Source organism: Rhinopithecus bieti, unplaced genomic scaffold (genome assembly GCF_001698545.2).
Source record: "Rhinopithecus bieti isolate Rb0 unplaced genomic scaffold, ASM169854v2 scaffold_10181, whole genome shotgun sequence".
Taxonomy (NCBI): domain Eukaryota; kingdom Metazoa; phylum Chordata; class Mammalia; order Primates; family Cercopithecidae; genus Rhinopithecus; species Rhinopithecus bieti.
Genome location: NW_016806624.1, coordinates 607,772 through 629,916, shown reverse-complemented (window position 1 = coordinate 629,916; position 22,145 = coordinate 607,772). Strand labels below are relative to the sequence as shown.

Sequence of the window (22,145 nt, the reverse complement as noted above, 5' to 3'; positions counted from 1 at the left end):
AAAAAAAAAAAAAAAAAAAAAAAACAGTTCTATGCACATAAACTAGAAATTTTACTAATCAATTTCTAGAAGAACTTCATAAATTCCTGGACACATACACCCTCCCAAAACTGAACCAGGAAGAAACTGAATCCCTGAACAAACCAATAATAAGTTCTGAAATTGAGGCACTAATAAATAGCCTACCAACCAAAAAAAAAAAAAAAAAAAAGTCCACGACCAGATGAATTCACAGCTAAATTCTACCAGAGGTAGAAAAAAGAGCTGGTACCATTCCTACAGAAACTATTCTAAAAAATTGAAAAGGAGGATCTCCTCCCTAACTCATTCTATGAGCCAACATCATCCTGATACCAAAACCTGGCAGAGATACAACAACAAAAAAGAAAACTTCAGGCCAGTATCCTTGATGAACATTGATACAAAAATCCTCAGCAAAATACTGGCAAAACAAATCCAAGCAGCATATCAAAAAGCTTATCCACCACAATCAAGGAGGCTTCATCCCCAAGATGCAAGGCTGTTTCTACATATGCAAATCAATAAATGTGATTCATCTCATAAACAGAACTAAAGACAAAAACCCCATGATTATCTCAATAGACGCAGAAAAGGCCTTCAATAAAATTCAACATCCTTTCATGTAAAAAACTCTCCATAAACTAGATATTGAAGGAACACACCTCAAAATAATAAAAGCCATATATGACAAACCTACAGCCAATATCATACTGAATGAGCAAAAGCTGAAAGTATTCCCCTTGGAAACCAGCACAAGACAAGAATATCCTCTCTCACCATTCCTATTCAACATATTAATAGTATTGGAAGTTTTGGGCAGGGAAATCAAGCATGATAAAGAAATAAAGCGTATTCAAATAGGAAGAGAGGAAGTCAAATTATCCCTATATGCAGATGACATGATCCTTTATCTAGAAAACCCTATTGTCTCAGTGGAGAAGTTTCTTAAGCTGATAAGCAACTTCAGCACAGTCTCAGGATACAAAATTAATGTGCAAAAATCGCTAGCATTCCTACATACCAACAGGCAAGTCAAAAGTCAAATCACAAATGAACCATTCACAATTGCCACAAAAAGAATAAAATACCTAGGAATACAGCTAACAGGCGAAGTGAAGGAACTCTTCAAGGAGAACTACAAACCACTGTTCAAGGAAATAAGAGAGGACAGGAACAAGTGGAAAAACATTCCATGCTCATGGATAAGAAGAATCAAAAAAAAAAGAAGAATCAATATCATGAAAATGGCCATACTGCCCAAAGCAATTTACAGACTCAATGCTATTCCCATTAAACTACCCTTGACATTCTTCACAGAATTAGAAAAAAACTATTTTAAAATTCATATGGAAGCAAAAAAGACCCCAAAGAGCCAAGGCAATCCTAAGTGAAAAGAACAAAGCTGAAGCATCACGCTACCCAATTTGAAACTATATTACAGGGCTACAATAACCAAAACAGCGTGGTACTGGTACAAGAACAGACACATAGGCCAGTGGAACAGAACAGAGAACCCAAAAATAAGACTGCACACCCACAACCATCTGATCTTTGACAAACCTGGCAAAGGCAATGGGGAAAGGATTCCCTATTTAATAAGTGGTGCCAAGAGAACTGGCTAGCCAAATGGAGAAAATTGAAACTGGACCCCTTTGCTATACTACATATATACAAAAATCAACTCAAAATGGATTCAAGACTTAAATGTACAACCCAAAACTTATAAAAACTCTATAAACCTAGGCAATATCATTCAGGACATAGGCACGGGCAAAGATTTCATGACGAAGATGTCAAAAGCAATTGCAACAAAAGAAAAAATTGACAAATGGGATCTAATTAAACTAAAGAGTTTCTTTTCCACACCAAAAGAAACAATCAACAGAGTAAACAGACAATCTACAGAATGGGAGAATATTTTTGCAATCTATCTGACAAAGGTCTAACATACTGTATCTATAAAGAACTTAAACAAATTTACAAGAAAAAAACAACCCCATTATAAAGTGGGCAAAGGAAATGAACAGACATTTCTCAAAAGAAGACATATATGTGGCCAATAAACATGAAAAAACAGCTCAACATCATTGATCATTAGAGAAATGCAAATCAAAACGACAATGAGATACCATCCCACATAAGTCAGAACAACTATTATTAAAAACTCAAAAATAGGCCAGGTGTGGTGGCTCATGCCTGTAATCCCAGCACTTCGGGAGGCTGAGGTGGGCGGATCACCAGAGGTCAGGAGTTTGACCAGCCTGGTCAACATGGTGAAACTCCATCTCTACTGAAAATACAAGAATTAGCCAGGTGTGGTTGTGGGTACCTATAAACCCAGCTACTCAGGAGGCTGAGGCAGGAGATTTGCTTGAACCCAGGAGGTGGAGGCTGCAGTGAGCCGAGATCCCACCATTGTACTCCAGACTGGGTGATGAGAGTAAAACTCCGTCTCAAAAAAAAAACAAACAACAAGAACAACAACAAAAAAAAAATAGATGCTGGTGAAGTTGTAGAGAAAAAGGAATGCTTTAATACTGTTGGTGGAAATGTAAATTAGTTCAACCATTGTGGAAAACAGTGTGGTGATTCCTCAAAGACCTAGAAGCAGACATACCATTCGACCCAGCAATCCCATTACTGGGTATACACCAAAGGAATAGAAATCATTCTACTGTAAATACACATGCATACGTATGTTCACTGCAGCACTATTCACAATAGCAAAGACATGGAATCAACCCACATGCCCATCAATGATAGACTGGATAAAGACAATGCGGTACATATACACCATGGAATACTATGTAGCCATAACAAGAAACAAGATCATGTCCCTGGAGCTGGAGGCCATTTTACCATTTTACTTAACAAAGTAACACAGGAAAAGAACACCAAATAACACATGTTCTCACCTATAAGTGGGAGCCAAATGATGAGAACACAATGACACACCTACGGGAACAACACACATTGGGCCTGTTGGAGGGCAGGGGATGGGAGGAGAGAAAGGCTCAGGAAGAACAGCTAATGGATGCTGGGCTTAATACGTGGGTAATGGAAGGATCTGTGCAGCAAACTACCACGGCACACATTTTACCTATGTAACAAACTTGCACATCCCACACAAGTACCCCTGCACTTTGAAATAAAAGTTGGAAATTTAAAAAAAAAAACCCTGCTATCGCCTTATATTAACACTCCACTACAACTACCACCACAAAATCTCACTTACTTGTTTCTAAAAAAAAAACTGCATAGCTACATAGCTCTAAGGAAAACAAAGCCAGTAGAGGCAGAAAAGAAAGTATACTCACCATACTAATGAAGGCTGGATTATTTATCAAGCTAGCCATGTCAAAGCTCAGTCCAGTTCCCGTCTGTAAAACAATTATATCTGAGAATCAGTCCAACAACTACAATTACAATAACTTGTGAGTGACAGAAAATACTTCACTCATTTGGCATTAACAACTTACAGGACTAGATACCTCTCTTAACTTCTGTTCCGCTATTTTCAGATTTGACTTATAGGAATCATTTTCAGGGTCAAGATCTAATGCCTTTTGATAACTTGTAACTGCTTCTTCAAATTTATTCATGGCAGTGAGGGCCAGCCTGAAGGGAATACAGAATACAAGAATATGAGATACATGATTAAAGAACATCAGGACATCACAAACATCGTCAAACGTCTGTCTGTCTTGGTATTCAGTTCTAATCCAGATTATACTTAATTTATTCACTGTACTATGGCTCACAGGAGTAAAATTCCCTCCAACTTAAGATTCTGTACATTTGAACTCTCGCCATTCTGCTTGCTGACAACCTGGTTGTCCTATAGATCATGAATTTAATGCTAGAGATTATCTTACTTATTCTACCATTTTTTTAAGCCTAATATGTAAAATAATTTGCTTTAGAAATGCCTAGAGTAAGTTCCAAAAGATGTGAGCTGACAATCCTGTGGTCACAAAAATCCATGATGCTAACACCATTTTTAAGGACTCTAAACTGTATTTGTGCTTCAAAATAGCCCACATGCTTTCTTCTTCCTAACAGAGCAACAATACATATCAATTTGCCATTAGGAAAACAGTCTGTAGTTATCAGATAACTATTCCTGATCAAAAGAGGTAGGTAAAATTAGCATCCTTTACAACTCAAATGACAAATTATACCAGGCACAAGTCAAAGAGTTTTTAAATTTTAATGTTCATATTTACCTAGTTATAATTCACGTACTGAAAAATTATTATAGAACTAAACAATAACTGTATATATAGTGAGATGGTATTAGGAGTTTCTGTTTGTTTTAGGTTTGTTTTAAACAAATTACTATTTTCTTTTCTCTTTTTCTCTTTATCGGAACCTAATTCATTTTCTACCAGTCAACCATGTATGATACTTTATCAGAGTCCCTAGTTAATCAAGAGTCAAGTCAGTAACTATTTATTGAAACTCGATGATGTATAAGAATATTATTAAAATAATATCTAAAGATACAGAGGATCCTGGCTATGCACAGTAGCCCATGTCTCCAATCCCAGCAGCACTTTGGGAAGCCAAGGTGGGTGGATCACTTGAGGTCAGGAGTTTGAGACCAGCCTGGCCAATATGGTGAAACCCTGTCTCTACTAAAACTACAAAAATTAGCCAGGCATGGTGGCAGATGCCTGTAATCCCAGCTACTAGGGAGGCTGAGGCAAAAGAATTGCTTGAACCCAGGAGGTGGAGGTTGCAGTGGGCCAAGATAGAGCCATTGCACTCCAACCTGGGTGACAGACTGAGACTCTGTCTCAAAAAAAAAAAAGTGTCTAAAGACACCAAGGATTCCATAATGAAAAAGATAAAGTTCCTAGCCCAGGCATAGCGGCTCATGCCTATAATCCCAGCACTTTGGGAAGCTGAGGCAGGTGGATCACTTGAGGTCAGGAGTTTGAGACAGGCCTGACAAACATGGTGAAACCCTGTCTCTACTAAATACAAAAAATTAGCCAGGCATGGTGGCACATGCCTGTAATCCCAGCTTCTTGGGAGACTGAGGCAGCAGAATTGCTTGAACCCAGGAGGTGGATGTTGCACTGAGCCAAGATTGCGCCATTGCACTCCAGCCTGGAAAACGAGCGAAACTCCATCTCAAAAAAAAAAAAAGATAAAGTTTCCTGACTTTAAGAAAATTTCATTCTACCTGGGGAAGACAGGCAACCAGGCAACAAGCATGCAAATAAAAAGGGCAATATTGAAGAGAATGAATAGGAGAGCTGCTCAAAAAGTAGCCACATTGGAAAGATCTGAGGGATGTAAAGAAAGTAGTCATGAAAATATGGGAGAAGCATTATAGTGGAAACAGCAGCAAACAGAAAGGTCCTGGGAAAGATGCAAGCTTGGTATTCTTAAGGTACAGGACAAGGGCTGATGAGGAGGGAACACAGAAAACAAAGCACGGAGAGATGATGTCAGAGAACAGTTGGGTGCCAGATGATACAGGTCCATTGCTTGGAGTTTGAACTTTATTCTGGTTGCAATGAAGTCACGTGATATAATTTGTGCTTTTGAAAGCTCACTCTGGCTTCTATGCAGAGGATCTACATGGGCAGAAGCGTAGAAAGGAGGCAGAGAGATCAGTTAGGAAGCTATTGCAGTAGCTTAGGTAAGAGATGTAGTTTGGACTAGGGCTATATGCACGATAGCGATCAACACTTGGATTCAAGATATATATGGAAACTAGAATTGACAGGACTTGCTGATAGAGTATTAGTACTGATGTCAGGTGTAATAACAATGAAGGATGACTCAGGCTTTTGACCTGTGCATGGGAGAGATAAATAATTGTACAATGTATAGCGACTGGAAAGATTTTGGAAGGGAACATGAGTTCTGTCTAGGACATGTTAAGTTTAAAATACCTATTAAGCATCCAATCAGAGAGTTGAAAAGTAGTTGAATATATGAGTATGGAGTTCAAACAATATAACTTAGATTCAATAATATATATAGTTGATTCTTATTCACAGTAGTCCTCTTCTATAAAGTCACCACAAACAATGAATTAGCAAATACTGAGCAATTGTTCCTAGGGAAAATACAGAGTTAGGTTCCTGCAAATATGTAAATAGTCATATTTTATTCAACTGATCAATATATAATCTTGTTTTTATGTGTGTTTCTGATTAAAGAAACTTATTTAATGTATATTTTTTATTCATTAGCATTGAACTCATAGCCAATGGTACTAACTCATGCCTGAATGAAGCTTGTCTCATAAATGTATTTTCTCCATAAGGCACATTACAATCCTCTTGGACTTAGGAACACTAGATAACACTTCAGCTTATACTTGGGGGCCACTGTAAACAGCTAAATCACAAATAAAAGGCACAAAAAAAAAGTAGCACTAAATAGACTATTTCAGCACGAGAGCTGAAACAAAAAGGTAGAGCAGCACCTTATTCACCCTCAGCTGAGATCGGGAATATCAGAAGACACATTTTCACTAATTGTGCATGCCATGAATGGCCACAGAAGCAGTGTAAATATTGATCTGGAGATTACAAATCAATTAGCAAGTAGGCAAATTCATAAATACAGAATCTGCAAATAATGAGTATCAACTGTATATGAATTTTAAAAGCATGGAGCAGGATAAGCTGAGCAGAGAGAATAGACAGAGAAACAGCAGCAGCAGAGGATGCAACCCTAAAATACAGCATTGTTTAGAGATGGTAGAGAGGAAGAACAAGCAAGGGAGACTGGAAAAGAGCATCCAGTAATGTGGAAGGGGAAACAGGGCAAGTGTGGCATCAGGATCCTAGAGAGTAATGTATTTTGACAATAAGTTAATAGCGGCCGGGCATGGTGGCTCACGCCTGTAATCCCAGCACTTTGGGAGGCAGAGGTGGGTGGATCACCTGAGGTCAGGAGTTCATGACCATCCTGGCCAACATGGTGAAACCCCATCTCTACTAAAAATACAAAAACTAGCCAGCTGTGGTGGTGGGCGCCTATAATCCCAGATATTCAGGAGGCTGAGGCAGAAGAATCACTTGAACCCAAGAGGAGGAGGTTGCAGTGAGCCAAGATTGCACCACTGCACTCCACCCTGGACAACAAGAGCGAAACTCCATCTCTAAATAAATGAATCAATAAATAAATGAATAAGTTGGCTTATAAAAAAATTAATGAATAAGTTAACTGCACCAAATACTAAAAGACAGTGTATGGTGAGGATACAGAGCTGAACACTGGCCTAGGCAAAATAAAGACAACTGGTAACCTTGAATAGAGTTATCTCAGTAGACTGATTGTATTACTCAGGGTTCTCAAGAGAAAGGGAACCAATAAGATATGTGTGTGTGTGTGTGTGTGTGTGTATATATATATATATATACACACACACGTAGAAATATGAAGAGATTTCTTGTGATGGACTGGCTTACACAATTATGGAGGTTGAGAAGTCCTACCATCTGCTGTCTGCAAGCTGGAGACCCAGTAAAATTAATGATGTAATTCCAGTCCAAACCCAAAGACTTCAGAAGCAAGACAACTGATGGTATAAGTTGGGTCCAAATCCAACAGCCTGAGAATGAGGAATGCTGAGGTCCAAGAGCAGGAGAAGATGGATGCTCCAGCTCAAGCAGAGATAGCAAATTTGCCCTTCCTCTATTTTTTTGTTCTATTTGGGGCCTCGAAGGAATGGTTGATGCTTACCCACGTTGATGTAGGTGATCTTCTTTACTCAGTCTACTGATTCAAATGCTAATCTCATACAAAAATTGGCTGGGCATGGTGGCTCACACCTATAGTCCCAGCTATTCGGAAGGCAGGAGAACTGCTTGAACCCGGGAGGTGGAGGTTGCAGTGAGCCAGGACTGCACCACTGCACTCCAGCCTGGGTGACAGAGTGAGACTCCATTTCAAAAAAAAAAAAGAAAAAAATGCTAATCTCTTCTGGAAACACATTCACAGACACACCCAGAAATAATGTTTTACCAGCTATCTGGACATCTTTGCCCAATGAAGTTGACAAATAAAATTAACCACCATAGTGACATAGGACAGAAGCCCTACTGGAGTGAGCTGAAGAGGGAATAAGAGATGACAAAGATAAAACAGCAAGTACAGATAACCATTAGGGTCAAAGAACGAGGAACTTAGAAGTGGGATGGTGGCTGGAGGGGAACACTGGGCAAAGGGATGGGTCCAACTAATGATTTTTTTTTTTTTTTTTGAGACAGGGTCTCACTCTCACCCAGGCTGGAATGCAGTGACATGATCACAGCTCACTGCAGCCTGGACTACCCAGACTCAAGCAATCCTCCCACCTCAGCCTCCCAAGTAGCTGGGACTACAGGTGTACACCACCACTCCTGGATGATTTTTGTATTTTATAGAGATGGGGCTCAAGCATTTCTCCCACCGTGGCCGCCCAAAGTGCTGGGATTACAGGTGTGAGCCACCGCACCTGGCTCAGTGAATGATTTTTTACGAACTTATCACATGCCATGCATTATCATCTATTAGAGATGGAAGAACTAATATTGTAGAAAATGAAGGGGGTTGTAATAGTTGCAAAGTTGTGGAGAAGGTACAAGGGGATGAGATCTTAAAGCAAGAGTGGAGGCAATGGTCTTAAGTAAGAATGCGCCTTTTTTTTTTTTTTTTTTGAGACAGAGTCTCAATCTGTCACCCAGACTGGAATGCAGTGGCTCTATCTCAGCTCACTGCAACCTCTGCCTCCCAGGTTCAAGCGATTCTCCTGCCTCAGCCTCCCAAGTAGCTGGGACTGCAGGTGCTCACCACCATGCCTGGCTAATTTTTGCATTTTTAGTAGAGACGGGGTTTTGCCATGTTGGCCAGGCTGGCCTTGAACTCCCGACCTCAGGTGATCTGCCCGCCTTGGCCTTCCAAAGTGCTGGGATTACAGGCGTGAGTCACCACACTCAGTCAGAATGCTTCCATTTTAACAAGAAAAAAAGGCATTCTGTGTAGATACAAATGTAGGTAGACTGATGGATTTGCAAGGAGGAAAATGAGTTGTTTTTCTTCAAATCATTTTCTTCTCAATTAAGTGTAAGGCAATTGTATCAGTTGAGAGTCATCATAGAGGGAGTAGTGGAAATTTGAAGGGAGAGGAAGAGGTATGAAAGAGTCACATCAGAGAGTGGAAAGGTGACTATAGAAGGAAATAGAATAGAATTGTCTGCAATATTGAGTGCTCATCTGAGATTTGTGGTCATGGACATGAAATTAGTCGACTAAGTACCATTATATAATTTTCTCTAACAATCAAATCAGTCATCAGTTATCTCACTTCCAAGTCACAGAAATTGTAGTCATTTCCTCCCTTATGTTTTATTTATCTTCTTATTAGTTCAGAGGGTACAATATTAAGCAGGAAATTCAAAACCAAGCCATTAAGGACAGCATACCTGATGCTACACGGTACTACTTGGAACATTCTCCCAGAACTTACCCCATTCTCCCATAGGCCTTACTGTACTTTGAATCAATTGCTATTGCTTTTTCACAATCCTTTATCGCATCTGTATAGTGACCTAATTTGCTCTGAGCAGCAGCCCTAAGAGAAAGAAAAGAGAATTTTATTAAAGGCAGTTTTCAAGGTACTAATTTAGATTTTTCAAGTACTAATAACACTACCTTTTTCTTGTTCCAATTTGTAGATCATTCCCACTAAATTTCTAAGTCAAACTGTCTAAGATAATTATGTAATAAAATGAAAACAAAACCAAAAAAAAGCTCAGAAACTTCTGTGCAGAAAAAAGTATGCAGGCTGCCTTTCACTGTTTGCTTTGCTATAGAAAGGATAAATATGCAAGTCATACAACTGGTCTACCTATTTATACCCTTTCTAGTTTGTGCAAACAGAAAAGTGAAAAAGCTAGGACATCTGGGCTACTATGGAGGCACAAAGAGTGAGTGACTGCTGTGAATGGCTACACAGAGGGTTGTGCTATTATGACTTTAACGGTAGCGTTAAAGTACAAGTAAAAGTGATATCCCAGTCCCCTGGCACTTTCTCTCATTCATTCATTTCTAAGGCCAACTAGATTTTATTTCTTTCAGTCTCCTAGAAGTTCTCATGATCTTGTCCCTCATCAAAAGGTTGAAGAGCCAACTTTGGAAAAAGAACACTTGCCTAGATCAAAATCCCTACAATTGTGACTTCTCCTCAATAACGTTTCCAAATAGGAAGAAACAGCTCAGAGGAGAAACAGGAAAGGAGAAGAGAAGCTCTAAGATGGATGCTCAGAAGTCAAAGTGGGGTGCCAGCAACCAAGAAATAGAAGTTTCTTGGACCAAGGAGGGCCAAGGTGTGGTGACCACTTCTTCAATTTCTCACAACTACAAAGGAGAATGCTATGCTGCACAGCACCTCTGCCTCTACCACTGTAACTCCAAGACCTGGTACCCTTTCTATTAATTAAGGTAAAGAAGCACTTTCTGAAAATTTTGCTTCCAAGTGCAGAAATGAACTTAGGCTCCTTCATGTTCTTCAGTCTACAGACAAAAGTCTCACGCTAACCCAAGGTCTCTGACCTCATGTTCCTCTCCCATTGCAATCTCAGAAGCTCTACTCTTGTTTTTGCTACCTCTATTCTTCTCTCTTTACCCATATTTGTTTTTTTGTTTTGTTTTGTTTTTTTCCTTTTTGTGGAGAACAGGGTCTTGTTATCCTGCCCAGGCAGGTCTCGAACTCCTGGGCTCAAGCTATCCTCCCACCTCTGCCTCCCTAAGAGCTGGGATTACAGGCGTTAGTCACCGCACCCAGCCCCATGTTAGTTGTTTTAATTGTCCTTAAAAACAATCTTTTTGCTTAACCACCCAGTAAACCATATCTCTTCCTTGAAATTAGTCAAAGGTCACATCTTTCAAGGACCTAGCTGGAATCGAATAAGCACACATGAAAACAATAAAGCTGATTAGAACACCACCTATCTCCAAGTATCAGTGAGGATCCTTGCTGATCCTCAATATTCCTTAAGTATGCTCTAATCTCCTCCTGTCAATCAAACTATAGATTAGGGTTATCTAATACTACTTTTATATCACAACCAGCTTATTATTATACTCTACAAATACTAGCTGTACATAGTAATAAATCAATTATTTGCTAGGTATCCACGAACAGAATGTGTTATGTAAAACCAATTCTGGATAGAAGAAGCTAAAAAAAAATACTGCCAATTCTGGAAGTTGAACCTGGGAATATAAACCTACTAAAATTTCACTAAAAATTAAGCACGTTTAGTGGGAAGAAAAGGAGAAGAAATAGGAGTTTAGTTCTAATTAAGCACATTTAGTGGGAAGAAAAGGAGAAGAAATAGGAGTTTAGTTCTGACTAACAGGAAGATGTTGAGAAATTCCCATCATAGCCTGGCTTCCACAAAGCAGATTAACAACATGTGAGTCTGGATCACTGACTTTTTCCCATCTAATGTGAGGATTCCAGGTCAATAAGCATTCATTAAAGTTACACTGTGTAAGGAGCACAACCTTCCAGACTAGTACAGATCTTTCTTTTAGAGTAGCTTAACTCAGAGAAAATGTTAAAAGACCAACCTTGCAAAGTTTATATACTTCAATGGGTGACACATAAATACATACTCCCAAAAAGGAGATTTCAAGAAAACTCCTATTTATGCCCAATTTGGCCTTCTAAGCCACAGTACTTTCAAGACAAAAACTTTGTGTCACAGTAACAATAGGAATGAGACATTGCCTCAGAGCAAGTTCCTTTTTCTACCACTATAGAAAGCTCTTGTCCACACGTGATTTTAGTCCAAAGAGCCAGGAAGGTCCCTCAGAGGCTTCAAATGTTCTTGTCTATTCTGCCTGGTTGCTTGAAGGAGAACATTTCAGAGAGTGAAGTAATGCAAGCAATTAACTGAATGACAATGGAATCCTACCAACTCAGGAGGTTTTTTGTTATTGTTGTTGTGTTTGTTTTTTTGAGATAGAGTCTTGCTTTGTCATCCAGGCTGGAGGGCAGTGGCACAATCTCAGCTCACTGCAACCTCTGTCTCCCAGATTCAAGCAATTCTCCTACCTCAAACCCCCAAGTAGCTGAGATTACAGGTGTGTGCCACCATGCCCTGCTAATTTTTGTATTTTTAGTAGAGACAGGATTTCGCACTGTTGGCCAGGCTGATCTTGAACTCCTGACCTCAAGTGATCCGCCCACCTCGGCCTCCCCAAGGGCTGCGATTACAGGCGTGAGCCACTGTGCCAGGCCAGGAAGTTGAATCTGGGATTACAAAATGGCTAAACCAAATTTCATCTAAGAATTAACATTTATTGAGAGAAAAGGAGTTAACGGACTAAGCTTTGAGACAGATTTTTAAAATAATTTTATTATATATAATAAGCAGAGCCACCGGAAGAAAGAAAAACTTGTCCAGAAACGGAGCATGAGATATATACTAAGTCCAGGTCTTATATCTAACTCCATAGGCAAGGCAATACTATCTGTGCAAATTCACAGGCCTAGTGTCGGATCTATCACTGATATCTGATCCTGGACATCTGCGAACGGTGGTTTTGTAGAACAGCAAATGCCTCAATCTCATCTCTTTTCTGTCAAGAGTCGCACTTTCTAATCAGTGTATGTGTCTGCACATACGCACAGAAACATGCAAGAAGGGTAAAAGGGCTCATGGGAGGATGGAAAGAGAAAGTTTTGAAAAAGGAATTTAGAAAAAGAACTACGTGGTTTTGAAAAAACAACAAATCTGTTCCTAAACACTTGCTAAACACCTTCAGGAAAGTGAAAGGCAATACTTGCCTTTAGATATCTGATTAGCAATTTTTAAAATATAATCAGAAAATGACTCCTCTATACATAATACATAGGACTGAGCATACTCTGAGCATCTGTAATGTTACATAGCAAAAGTTTTTAAAGAGAACAATCATACCATGTGGATTGTATTTTAAGTGGTTAATATATGGCTACATTCAGGATTTAATGTTAAGTATTTTTAACTGTATTTCTTTTCTTTTTTTTTTTTTGAGGCAGAGTCTTGCTCCGTTGCCCAGGCTGGAGTGCAGTGGTGAAATCTCGGCTCACTGCAAGCTCCGCCTCCCGGGTTCACACCATTCTCCTGCCTCAGCCTCCCGAGTAGCTAGGATTACAAGCACCCGCCACCATGCCCAGCTAGTTTTTTGTATTTTTAGTAGAGACAGGGTTTCAACATGTTAGCCAGGATGGTTTCGATCTCCTGACCTTGTGATCTGCCTGCCTTGGCCTCCCAAAGTGCTGGGATTACAGGCGTGAGCCACCATGCCCGGCCTTTTAATTGTATTTCTTTGTTTAATTAAAATTTATCTTTAATAAATGCATATTCATACCTTCCCAAAATACTAGTCATTCTACAGGTACACATATTACCATATATTAAGATTATCTAGCAAATCTAAAGTAAAAACACTTATCTGCGTACCTAAATCTGGCTGTAAATTAAGGATGACAACTATTCCATCTACTTTGCACAGAATCTCAGAGCAATCAAGGACCATTTATCTGATCTGTTAACACTTGCTATATCACATCTACCAAAAAAACTCTTCTAAAATGACCGGGAACAATACGACACAAGTATAATTATTGTTTGATATGCAAACCTTTCAACTCAAAGTTTCCATAATTTCTCCTGCCCTCATAATTATAAACCAATATAATTGGTTTATAATACCAACTGAAGGATACTGAAAGATACAGTGAAGGAGTAAAGCTACACCACTCCATTTGTTCTTCTCCAAATATTTCTACTTAATTCATTCAACTAATATATCTATTGAGGGCCAGAGAATGCACACTTTTCTAAGAATAATGGATACAGCAATAAGCAAAATAATATTCCTGTCCTCAATAGCACTTAGATTCTAGTGGGGGCACGGAGGGTGAGGAGAAGTCTGGCAGACTACAGAGAAAATGTGGTTTTAGTTCTCATTTTCTATGTCTAGTTTTCTGTCAATCTTTCTTCATACAGCATGACTGAGGCCCTTACTTCTCAGACTAATTATAAAAATGTTAATATTTATTTAAAAATAAACACATAGTCCTTTGCTTCAGTTTAAAAAAATTGAGACGTGAAAGTATAGGGTTCAACAAACCAGTTTTGGTAGTTCATGTGAAAAAGTGTATGGGTTTCTCTGACTTAATACTCACTACAAAGTAACAGCAGGACAAGAATAACCATTAGAAGAAGAGCTATAGGATGTGTAACTTTCAAATAATTAGAAAGAAAGAAAAAAAATCAAAACAATAGAAGGGAGGGAAGTAGGGGAGGAAAGAAGCAGCCAAGAAAGAGGATGCTTAAAAAGAGCCGGGTGCAGCGGCTCATGCCTGTCATCCCAACACTGTGGGAGGCCAAGGCCAAGAGGATCACCTGAGTCCAGGAGTTTGAGACCACCTTGGACAACAGAGTCAGACCCTGTGTCTACGAAAAATTTAAAAATTAGCCAGTTGTAGTAGTGTACACCTGTAGTCTCAGCTACTCGGGAGACTGAGACAGGAGGATCACTTGAGCCCAGGAGGTTGAGGCTGCAGTGAGCCATGTTCATGCCATTGTACTTTAGCCTGAGTGACAAAGCAAGAGTCTGTCCTTCCCACCCCGCAAAAAAAGGTAGCAGAAAACAACTCAAATTTATCAGACAAAACTCAGATTCTCAACTTGGATACAAAATATATCACTTAAAACATATACACAGGTTGAAGTTAAAAGGACAGAAAAAGACAAACAGGAGAACTGAAACAACAAAAAAGAAAGCTGATGTAGAACATTAATATTAAATATCAATATTAATTTAATATTAAATATCAATATTAATTTAATATTAAATATTAAACACAAAGCAAATCAGATCATTAAAGATAGAGAGAGGCATTATTTTTACTAATCACCCTTTCAAATTTAATTTTATGTAAAAAACTTACAAGGTTCAGAAGTTAAACCTACATTAGAAGTCTCCCTACCACCCTATTGGGGATGGGTGAGAATGGGGTAGGTGGGATAGAAATGGGAGTAAGACTTCAAAAGATGAAAAGCAAACCTTCAAACTGAATAAAACAGAAACAATTGATCCTAACTGTATATCAAAACAATTCAAATCATTTTGAGCACAGTATTCTGAGTATATATGATTACTGAGATGCATTCAAAGACAAAAGAAAAACTGCAAAGAAATCCTGAAGTTTACATAGCAGGCCTGCTAGTGGTGTAATATTAGCTTATAAGACCAACTGAAGGATACTGAAAGATATAGCGAATGAGTAAAGCTACTGGTGGTGCTGGAAGAAGGGTTTTCACCCTGGGAGAAGGAAAATACAAATATAAAATGGAGGAAGATGAGGGAGAAATCTGTGATGCTAGAATGTGAATTGAAGGCATCTGTATAAACTGATAACTTTTCAAAAAATCAGTTTCCTAGCTCTGTCCACTGAAAAGACCTAGAAGCAATAAGACCTTAGTAGTAATGATCATGTCCTGCAACTCCATCTTGGTTTCTAAATACCATCCTCCACTGAAAAGGTCAGAGCTTCCTTGGAGAAACAGTTGAGTTCAGGGCTACAACAGGGAAAGTACAAAGGAAATCTGGAATGTCTTATTGTCTCAGAAAGCAAGAAAGTGGTTGGTTTTTTGGTTTTGGTTTTGTTTGTTTGTTTGTTTTGAGATAGTCTTGCTCTGTCTCCCAGGCTGGACTGCAGTGGCACGCCCAGCTATTTTCGTATTTTAGTAGAGACGGTTGTTTCACCATGTTGATCAGGCTGGTCTCAAACTCCCGACCTCAAGTGATCTGCTGGCCTCGGCCTCCCAAAGTGCTGGGATTACAGGCAATGAGCCACTGTGCCTGGCTAAGAAAGTGTTTTTTAAAAATTAAGTTACATAAAAGGATACACCGACCAGTTTAAAGGTGCTCTCATTAGCCAAATGTGGGATAATTTAAGAACCAAAAATAACTCATTATGAATAGTGACTTTTTAAAAAATTAATGAGTCCAAATGAATATTCAAATGACACTCAAAAAAGTTGCAGTGAGGAAGAGGGAGAAAGCTGAAAAAGGAAGAGAGGAAAGCTCTTCTTTATAGAAATATGTGAGGAAATATATGTAAAGGAAATGATAAAATTAGAAAAATCACCATTTTGCAACTATCAACGTATTAATGATATGGTATTAATGATAAGGAGAAAGATCATGAATAGATGATAAAACATTTAATAAAAGTTTGTTAGGGAATAATTTTTTATTCATATCACCAAACCCTACAGATTACTTATAAATTAAAAAAGGAATAACAGATCTGATGGTCATCACCTTAAGATATAGGCCGGGCGCGGTGGCTCAAGTCTGTAATCCCAGCACTTTGGGAGGCCGAGACGGGCGGATCACGAGGTCAGGAGATCGAGACCATCCTGGCTAACACGGTGAAACCCCGTCTCTACCAAAACTACAAAAAACTAGCCGGGCGACGTGGCGGCGCCTGTAGTCCCAGCTACCCAGGAGGCTGAGACAGGAGAATGGCATAAACCCGGGAGGCGGAGCTTGCAGTGAGCTGAGATCCAGCCACAGCACTCCAGCCTGGGTGACAGAGTGAGACTCCGTCTCAAAAAAAAAAAAAAAAAAGATATCAAACTTAAGAGTCACCAGTAATGGGACAGTCTGAAAATATGTGCCTCCTAACATAATGCAATAAGTGGTACACATAATTATTTTTGTAGGCTTCATAACAAAATTTAACCTAAATTTAATCATGAGGAAGCACTACATAAATCCAGAATATGGCTCATTCTATAAGACAATTGGCCTGAACTCTTCAAAAATGTCTAGGTCATGAAAAACAATCAATCAAAAAAGTCAGGGATACTTTTTAGATTAAAAGAGACTAAAGTGGCATAATAAAATACAATGCAAGAAACTTGGTTGGATTCTGGATAAAAAACATAGCTATAAAAGATATTTTGGGGACAAATGGAAAGATTTCAGTATTAATACTAATTTTCTTACATGTAAATGGTATGATAATTATATGAAGTATATCCCTGTTCTTGGGAGATACAGTTGAAGTATTTGGGATGAGAAAGAAAATTTTATATATTTGTATATAGGCATATACACACCCCTCCATATACCCCAAAAGAAAGACAAAGAGAGGCCAGGTACAGTGGCTCATGCCTGTAATCCCAACACTTTGGGAGGCCGAGGTGGGTAAATCACTTGAGGCCAGGAGTTTGAGAAAGCCTGGCCAACATAGTGAAATCCTGTCAATCCTAAAAATATAAAAATTAGCTGGGTGTCCTGTGGTCCCTGCTACTCAGAGACTGACACACAAGACTTGCTTGAACCTGGGAGGCAGAGGTTGCAGTGAGCTGAGATCATGCCATTGCACTACAGGCTGGGTGAGAGAGTGAAAGAAGGATGGGATGGGACACGAAGGGAAGGAGGGAAGGAGGGAGGGAGGGAGGAAGGGAGGAAAGGAAGAAAGGAGAAAAAGAAAGGGAGGGAAGGAGGGAGGGAAGGAAGGAAGGAAGGAGAGAGGGAGGGAAGGAGAGAGGGAGGGAAGGAAGGAGAGGGAGGGAAGGAAGGAAAGAAGAAAGGAAGGAAGGAGAGAGGGAAGGAAGGGAGGGAGGGAGGGAGGGAGGGAGGGAAGGAAAGAGTGAGGAAGTAAACATGGCAAAATGTTAACTACCATTGATTCTATGATGAACATACATATAAAGAGATATGTTCATCATACAATTCTCTCAATAACTTTAAATAGGTTTAAATTTGTTTTTTGAGAAAATAGACACATAAACACACTCCCATATCACTGTTTCATCATTAGAAGTCATCAGGTAGAGACAACTTTTCCTTCTAAAATTCACTGAACCAATTCAGCTGATATTTGTGGAATACCTATAATATGCTAGACACTGAACTCGAAACCACTATACAGAGATGAAGAGAATATCTCCCTGCCCTTCAACCTTTCCTAGTCTAATAGGGAAACAGATATGCAAATAAGCAAATACTGTAATAAATGCAAAAATGGAAGTATAAAAGGAAGAGGCAACACAGAGAAAGGTGTGGCTAACCCTACGCCAAGCTGTCTAACAGAACTTTCTGCAATAGAAAAGTTCTGTTTCTGTACTATCCAATACAGTAGCACCTAGCCACATGTGACTAATGAGCATGAAATATGCTAATGCAACTGAGGAATTGCTAATGCAATTTTTAATTGTATTACATTTTAATTAATTTATATTGAAATCACCACATGTGGTTGGGAGCTACCATATTGGACAGCACCACTCTACTGGATGTGGAGGGAAGGGCATAGGGGCATGGTCAGGAGGTTGGGAGGAAAAGATACTAAGAAGCCTGGACGCAGTGGCTCCCACCTGGAATCCCAGCACTTTGGGAGGCCAAGGCGGGTGGATCACCTGAGGTCAGGAGCCTGAGACCAGCCTGGCCAACATAGTGAAACTCTGTCTCTACTAAAAATACAAAATCATTAGTCAGGCGTAGTGGTGGGCGCCTGTAGTACCAACTACTCAGGAGGCTGAGGCAGGAGAACTGCTTGAACCTGGGAGGCAGAGGGTGCAGTGAGTCGAGATCATGCCACTGCACTCCAGCCTGGGTGACAGAGGGAAAAAAAAGAAAAGATATTAAGAAAGTCTTCCCAAAAGAAGCAACACCTAACAGGGTTTATGTTTTTGTCTTTTGTTTTCTGAGATGGAGTTTCGCTCTTGTGGCTCAGGCAGGAGTGCAGTGGTGCCACTGGCTCACTGCAACCTCCACCTCCCGGATTCAAGCAATTCTCCTACCTCAGCCTCTACAGTAGCTGGGATTACAGGCACACACTACCACACCCAGCTAATTTTTTGTATTTTTAGTGGAGACAGGGGTTTCACCATGCTGGTCAGGCTGGCCCGAACTCCTGACCTCAGGTGATCCACCCACCTCGGCCTCCCAAAGCCTAATGGGTTTTGAAGGATGACTAGCAGTTGACCAATTAGATAAGGTAGGAAATATTCTAGGCACAGGGGGAAGCACATACAAAGCATGGAGAGATGTCCCAACATGGTATTTTTAAGAAATCAGTAAGTTTCGTATTATATGTGCATAGGTAGTAGAGAGAAGAGGAAAAGGGTAGGAGGAAAAGTGAAGATAATAAAGTTAAGAGAAAAGAAAGAGCCTAGATTAGAAAAGATCTTATGCGTCATGTTGAGGAGTTTAAATTGGATCCTGTAGGTATTTTGGAACTACTGAACAGAAAGCAAGCATTAGATGATCAATTTCACATCTTAGAAAAAAACCTTTTGGCAGAAGACAGGAGTGGGGAATGCAAGTAGAAATGGAAAGCCATTTTCATGTCCCTATTGCACTAGTTCAACCAAAGTTAAGAACCTGGACTAAGGGAGCAGGAAATAAATGAGCTATTTGGGAAGTGTATGGAAAATGGAAACAGAAAGACACCCTGAAATCTGGCTTCAGATTCTGACAATAAGATAAGAAATAAGCAGGGAGGATCAGACTCAGAGAGAAGAGTGGGTGTAAGGAAGGAGGGGGACTGTGTTTCAATCTTAACAGCTTTGGATCACAAACTGCAAGTTAGGGTGAAAGCAGATTTGTGCAGCTCACAAAAGGAACAGGAGAGGCGTCTGAGCCTCAGAGGCCAGGAAAGGAAAGAGAAGACAGGCTATATTTGAATCTTCTGGAAGATGAAGTGAAACATGCCAATGTCTGAAGTGAATAACAATGTGGTCTGTGCTCTCTGCCTCTGTTGTCTGGTTATCAGGGCATAACTAATGAAATTTCAGTGGAACAGTACAGTCAGAGTCACATGTTTCCAGGCACCCTTGCTTTCTTTGCCTTATTAGAAACAAAAGCATGAATATGATTTATGTTCTATTTTTATAAAAAGGCAGAAAAAAATCAAGCTACTTCACATTTCTCACATCATGCATAAATAAATCATGGCAAAAAATCTATTCCTACAACTAAAGACGCCTTATCTTGTTTTTGAAAGAAACAAATGTTGCAAGTCTAGGACTATGCTGGGAACTCTGTACATATTATCACTCCTCACAACTACCCTTTGAAGTGGATAATATCCTTATTTTACAAGTGAGGAAACAAGGGGCTTAAAAAGATACAGTGACTGCCTAAGGTCGTGTAGCTAGTAAGTGCAGAACTGAGATTCAACGACAAGCTCAAATCCCAGTGAATTGATTGACCATATGCTGCTCACAGAGGAGGAAGAAACAAAATGCAAAATAATGAGGCCTCTGTTCCCATCTTTCTCAGGGTTCACACGGCTACGTGCTGTCACTAGCATTTCTTATTACAATGGCCTGATGCTTCTTGATTGTGCCTAAGCTCTCCAATCTGAAATGCCTTCCCCTCTCCTCTGCCTATTCAAGTTCTATCAGTCCTTCAAATCTGACTCTAGTTCTCCATCACCTGAGAGGCCTTCCAAATTCCCTCCATCATGCGCTCTCTCTCTCTCCTGTCTTTTATTGCCCTAAGTCATTCAACCATCCATCCACCCCTGAAGCATGAGCTTACTATGGGTAAAGTACTCAGCACTGAAGTACAAAAGAAATAAGAACATCGTGTTTGTGTAGAGACAGAAGACATCTAAAACTGTTGTTCATTTCATATTATGGAGCGTTTGGTGGTGTTTTAGACCTATACTCAATCATTTGTTGTTTTATATATACAAGTGTTAATGTGAATGGCTGCTTGCTTCAGTATCTTTTATACACTTCATAGTCCAAAAATTGGCTGAACTCCTACAAAGCACAGTATAAGGTGCTATAGGGGATACAAATAGATACAAGTGCCAATCTCTGCCCTTCACCTGAATAAAACAAATATGCATATAAGGCAGAAAATATGACAAGCATATGATAAAACATATGACAAACCTACATAAATGTTACACATTGTGTCAAGTGCTAGAAGTATATTCAAAAAGCAAAACTACATGATATGTTTACAAGGAAGGATTCAGGTTTTCCTTTTATCACAGTGGAGCCTAAAGCATCATAGGATCCTAAAAGGCCAAAATAGAAGACAAGTACTAGAAAAGAAAGAGTCACGCTTAAGAAATGTGCCAGATGATCATTTTCTAACAAATTAAAAGTCACTTCTATAAAAGTAAACATTAGTTCATCCTAGTGAGTTGAGTATGTAAAAAATATTGATTAGTAATAAAATTGTGAAAATGAATTTAAAATGAATATTTAGATTGGCTATTCTGAGCTTCCAATTTGCAGCCAGTCGGCAAAGAAAAATGGCAGAGATAGTTGGCAAGATCACAGGCTATTGAGATATTTATAGTTACTAGAGTCTCAAAAAAACCAAAGTGATCCTAAAGCTTTGTTTAGTACTTATATGAAATATATAAACTTTTCTGATTATTTAATATTAAATAGCATGCTCTTTTACTGCACTTTTCAGGGAAAAAGATATGATTTAAGTGCAAAGGAGAAGTTAATTATTGATTTCAGTTTTACAAAATTAAATAAAAGCAACCACAGGTATTGCCAAGAATTTCTTCTAATACAGCACTGGTGGATATAAGACTATTCTCATCAAAAATAAACTTTGTAGGCTCACATTTTCCATATTTATACCTAAAAGTATATGGCTTATTGTGCTCTACAAATAAGAAATTTTGTGATCATATGTGTATCTGGTTACAACATTTCATGACACTCTTAAGTATTTATTTCAAGACTGCATATGCTAAAACATTAAAACATTATATAAATTAATCTGATTATACATAATAAAACTTAACCATCAAACCACAGCTAAGAGGATTCATTCTCTACAAATTATTTGGATTTTCTATTTTGGGGAGCTACACTGATGATTAATAAAGGAATTTTTATGTGTGTGAAGAAGAAAATGAAGTTCTCTAGTGAGGCCAACTAAACTTCTTAAGGATACGACCCTCCCACAAAGAATAACTATAAAATCTGGACAACATTTTTTAAAAATTGTTTTAACTAGAAGCAGCCCAGGTGGCCATAGATAGGAAAATAGCTAAGCAAACTGATATATTCAAACAATGGAATATTATTGATCAATAAAAAAGAATGAAC

General features: G+C 39.0%; 1 protein-coding gene across 3 annotated transcripts in view; it reads right to left on the bottom strand.

The window, feature by feature from the left end:
- Window positions 1-22,145, bottom strand: part of SGTB (small glutamine rich tetratricopeptide repeat co-chaperone beta) — a 58,472-nt gene that overhangs the window by 8,770 nt on the left and 27,557 nt on the right. For 2 of the 3 annotated variants that reach the window (XM_017877106.1, XM_017877107.1), the window contains exons 6-8: window positions 9,500-9,604; window positions 3,501-3,639; window positions 3,339-3,401 (exon numbers count right to left, since the gene is read on the bottom strand). In XM_017877106.1, coding sequence (XP_017732595.1) covers window positions 3,339-3,401; window positions 3,501-3,639; window positions 9,500-9,604 — 307 coding nt within the window. The remainder of the gene's footprint in view (window positions 1-3,338; window positions 3,402-3,500; window positions 3,640-9,499; window positions 9,605-22,145) is intronic. The other variant, XM_017877108.1, reaches the window with a different exon arrangement.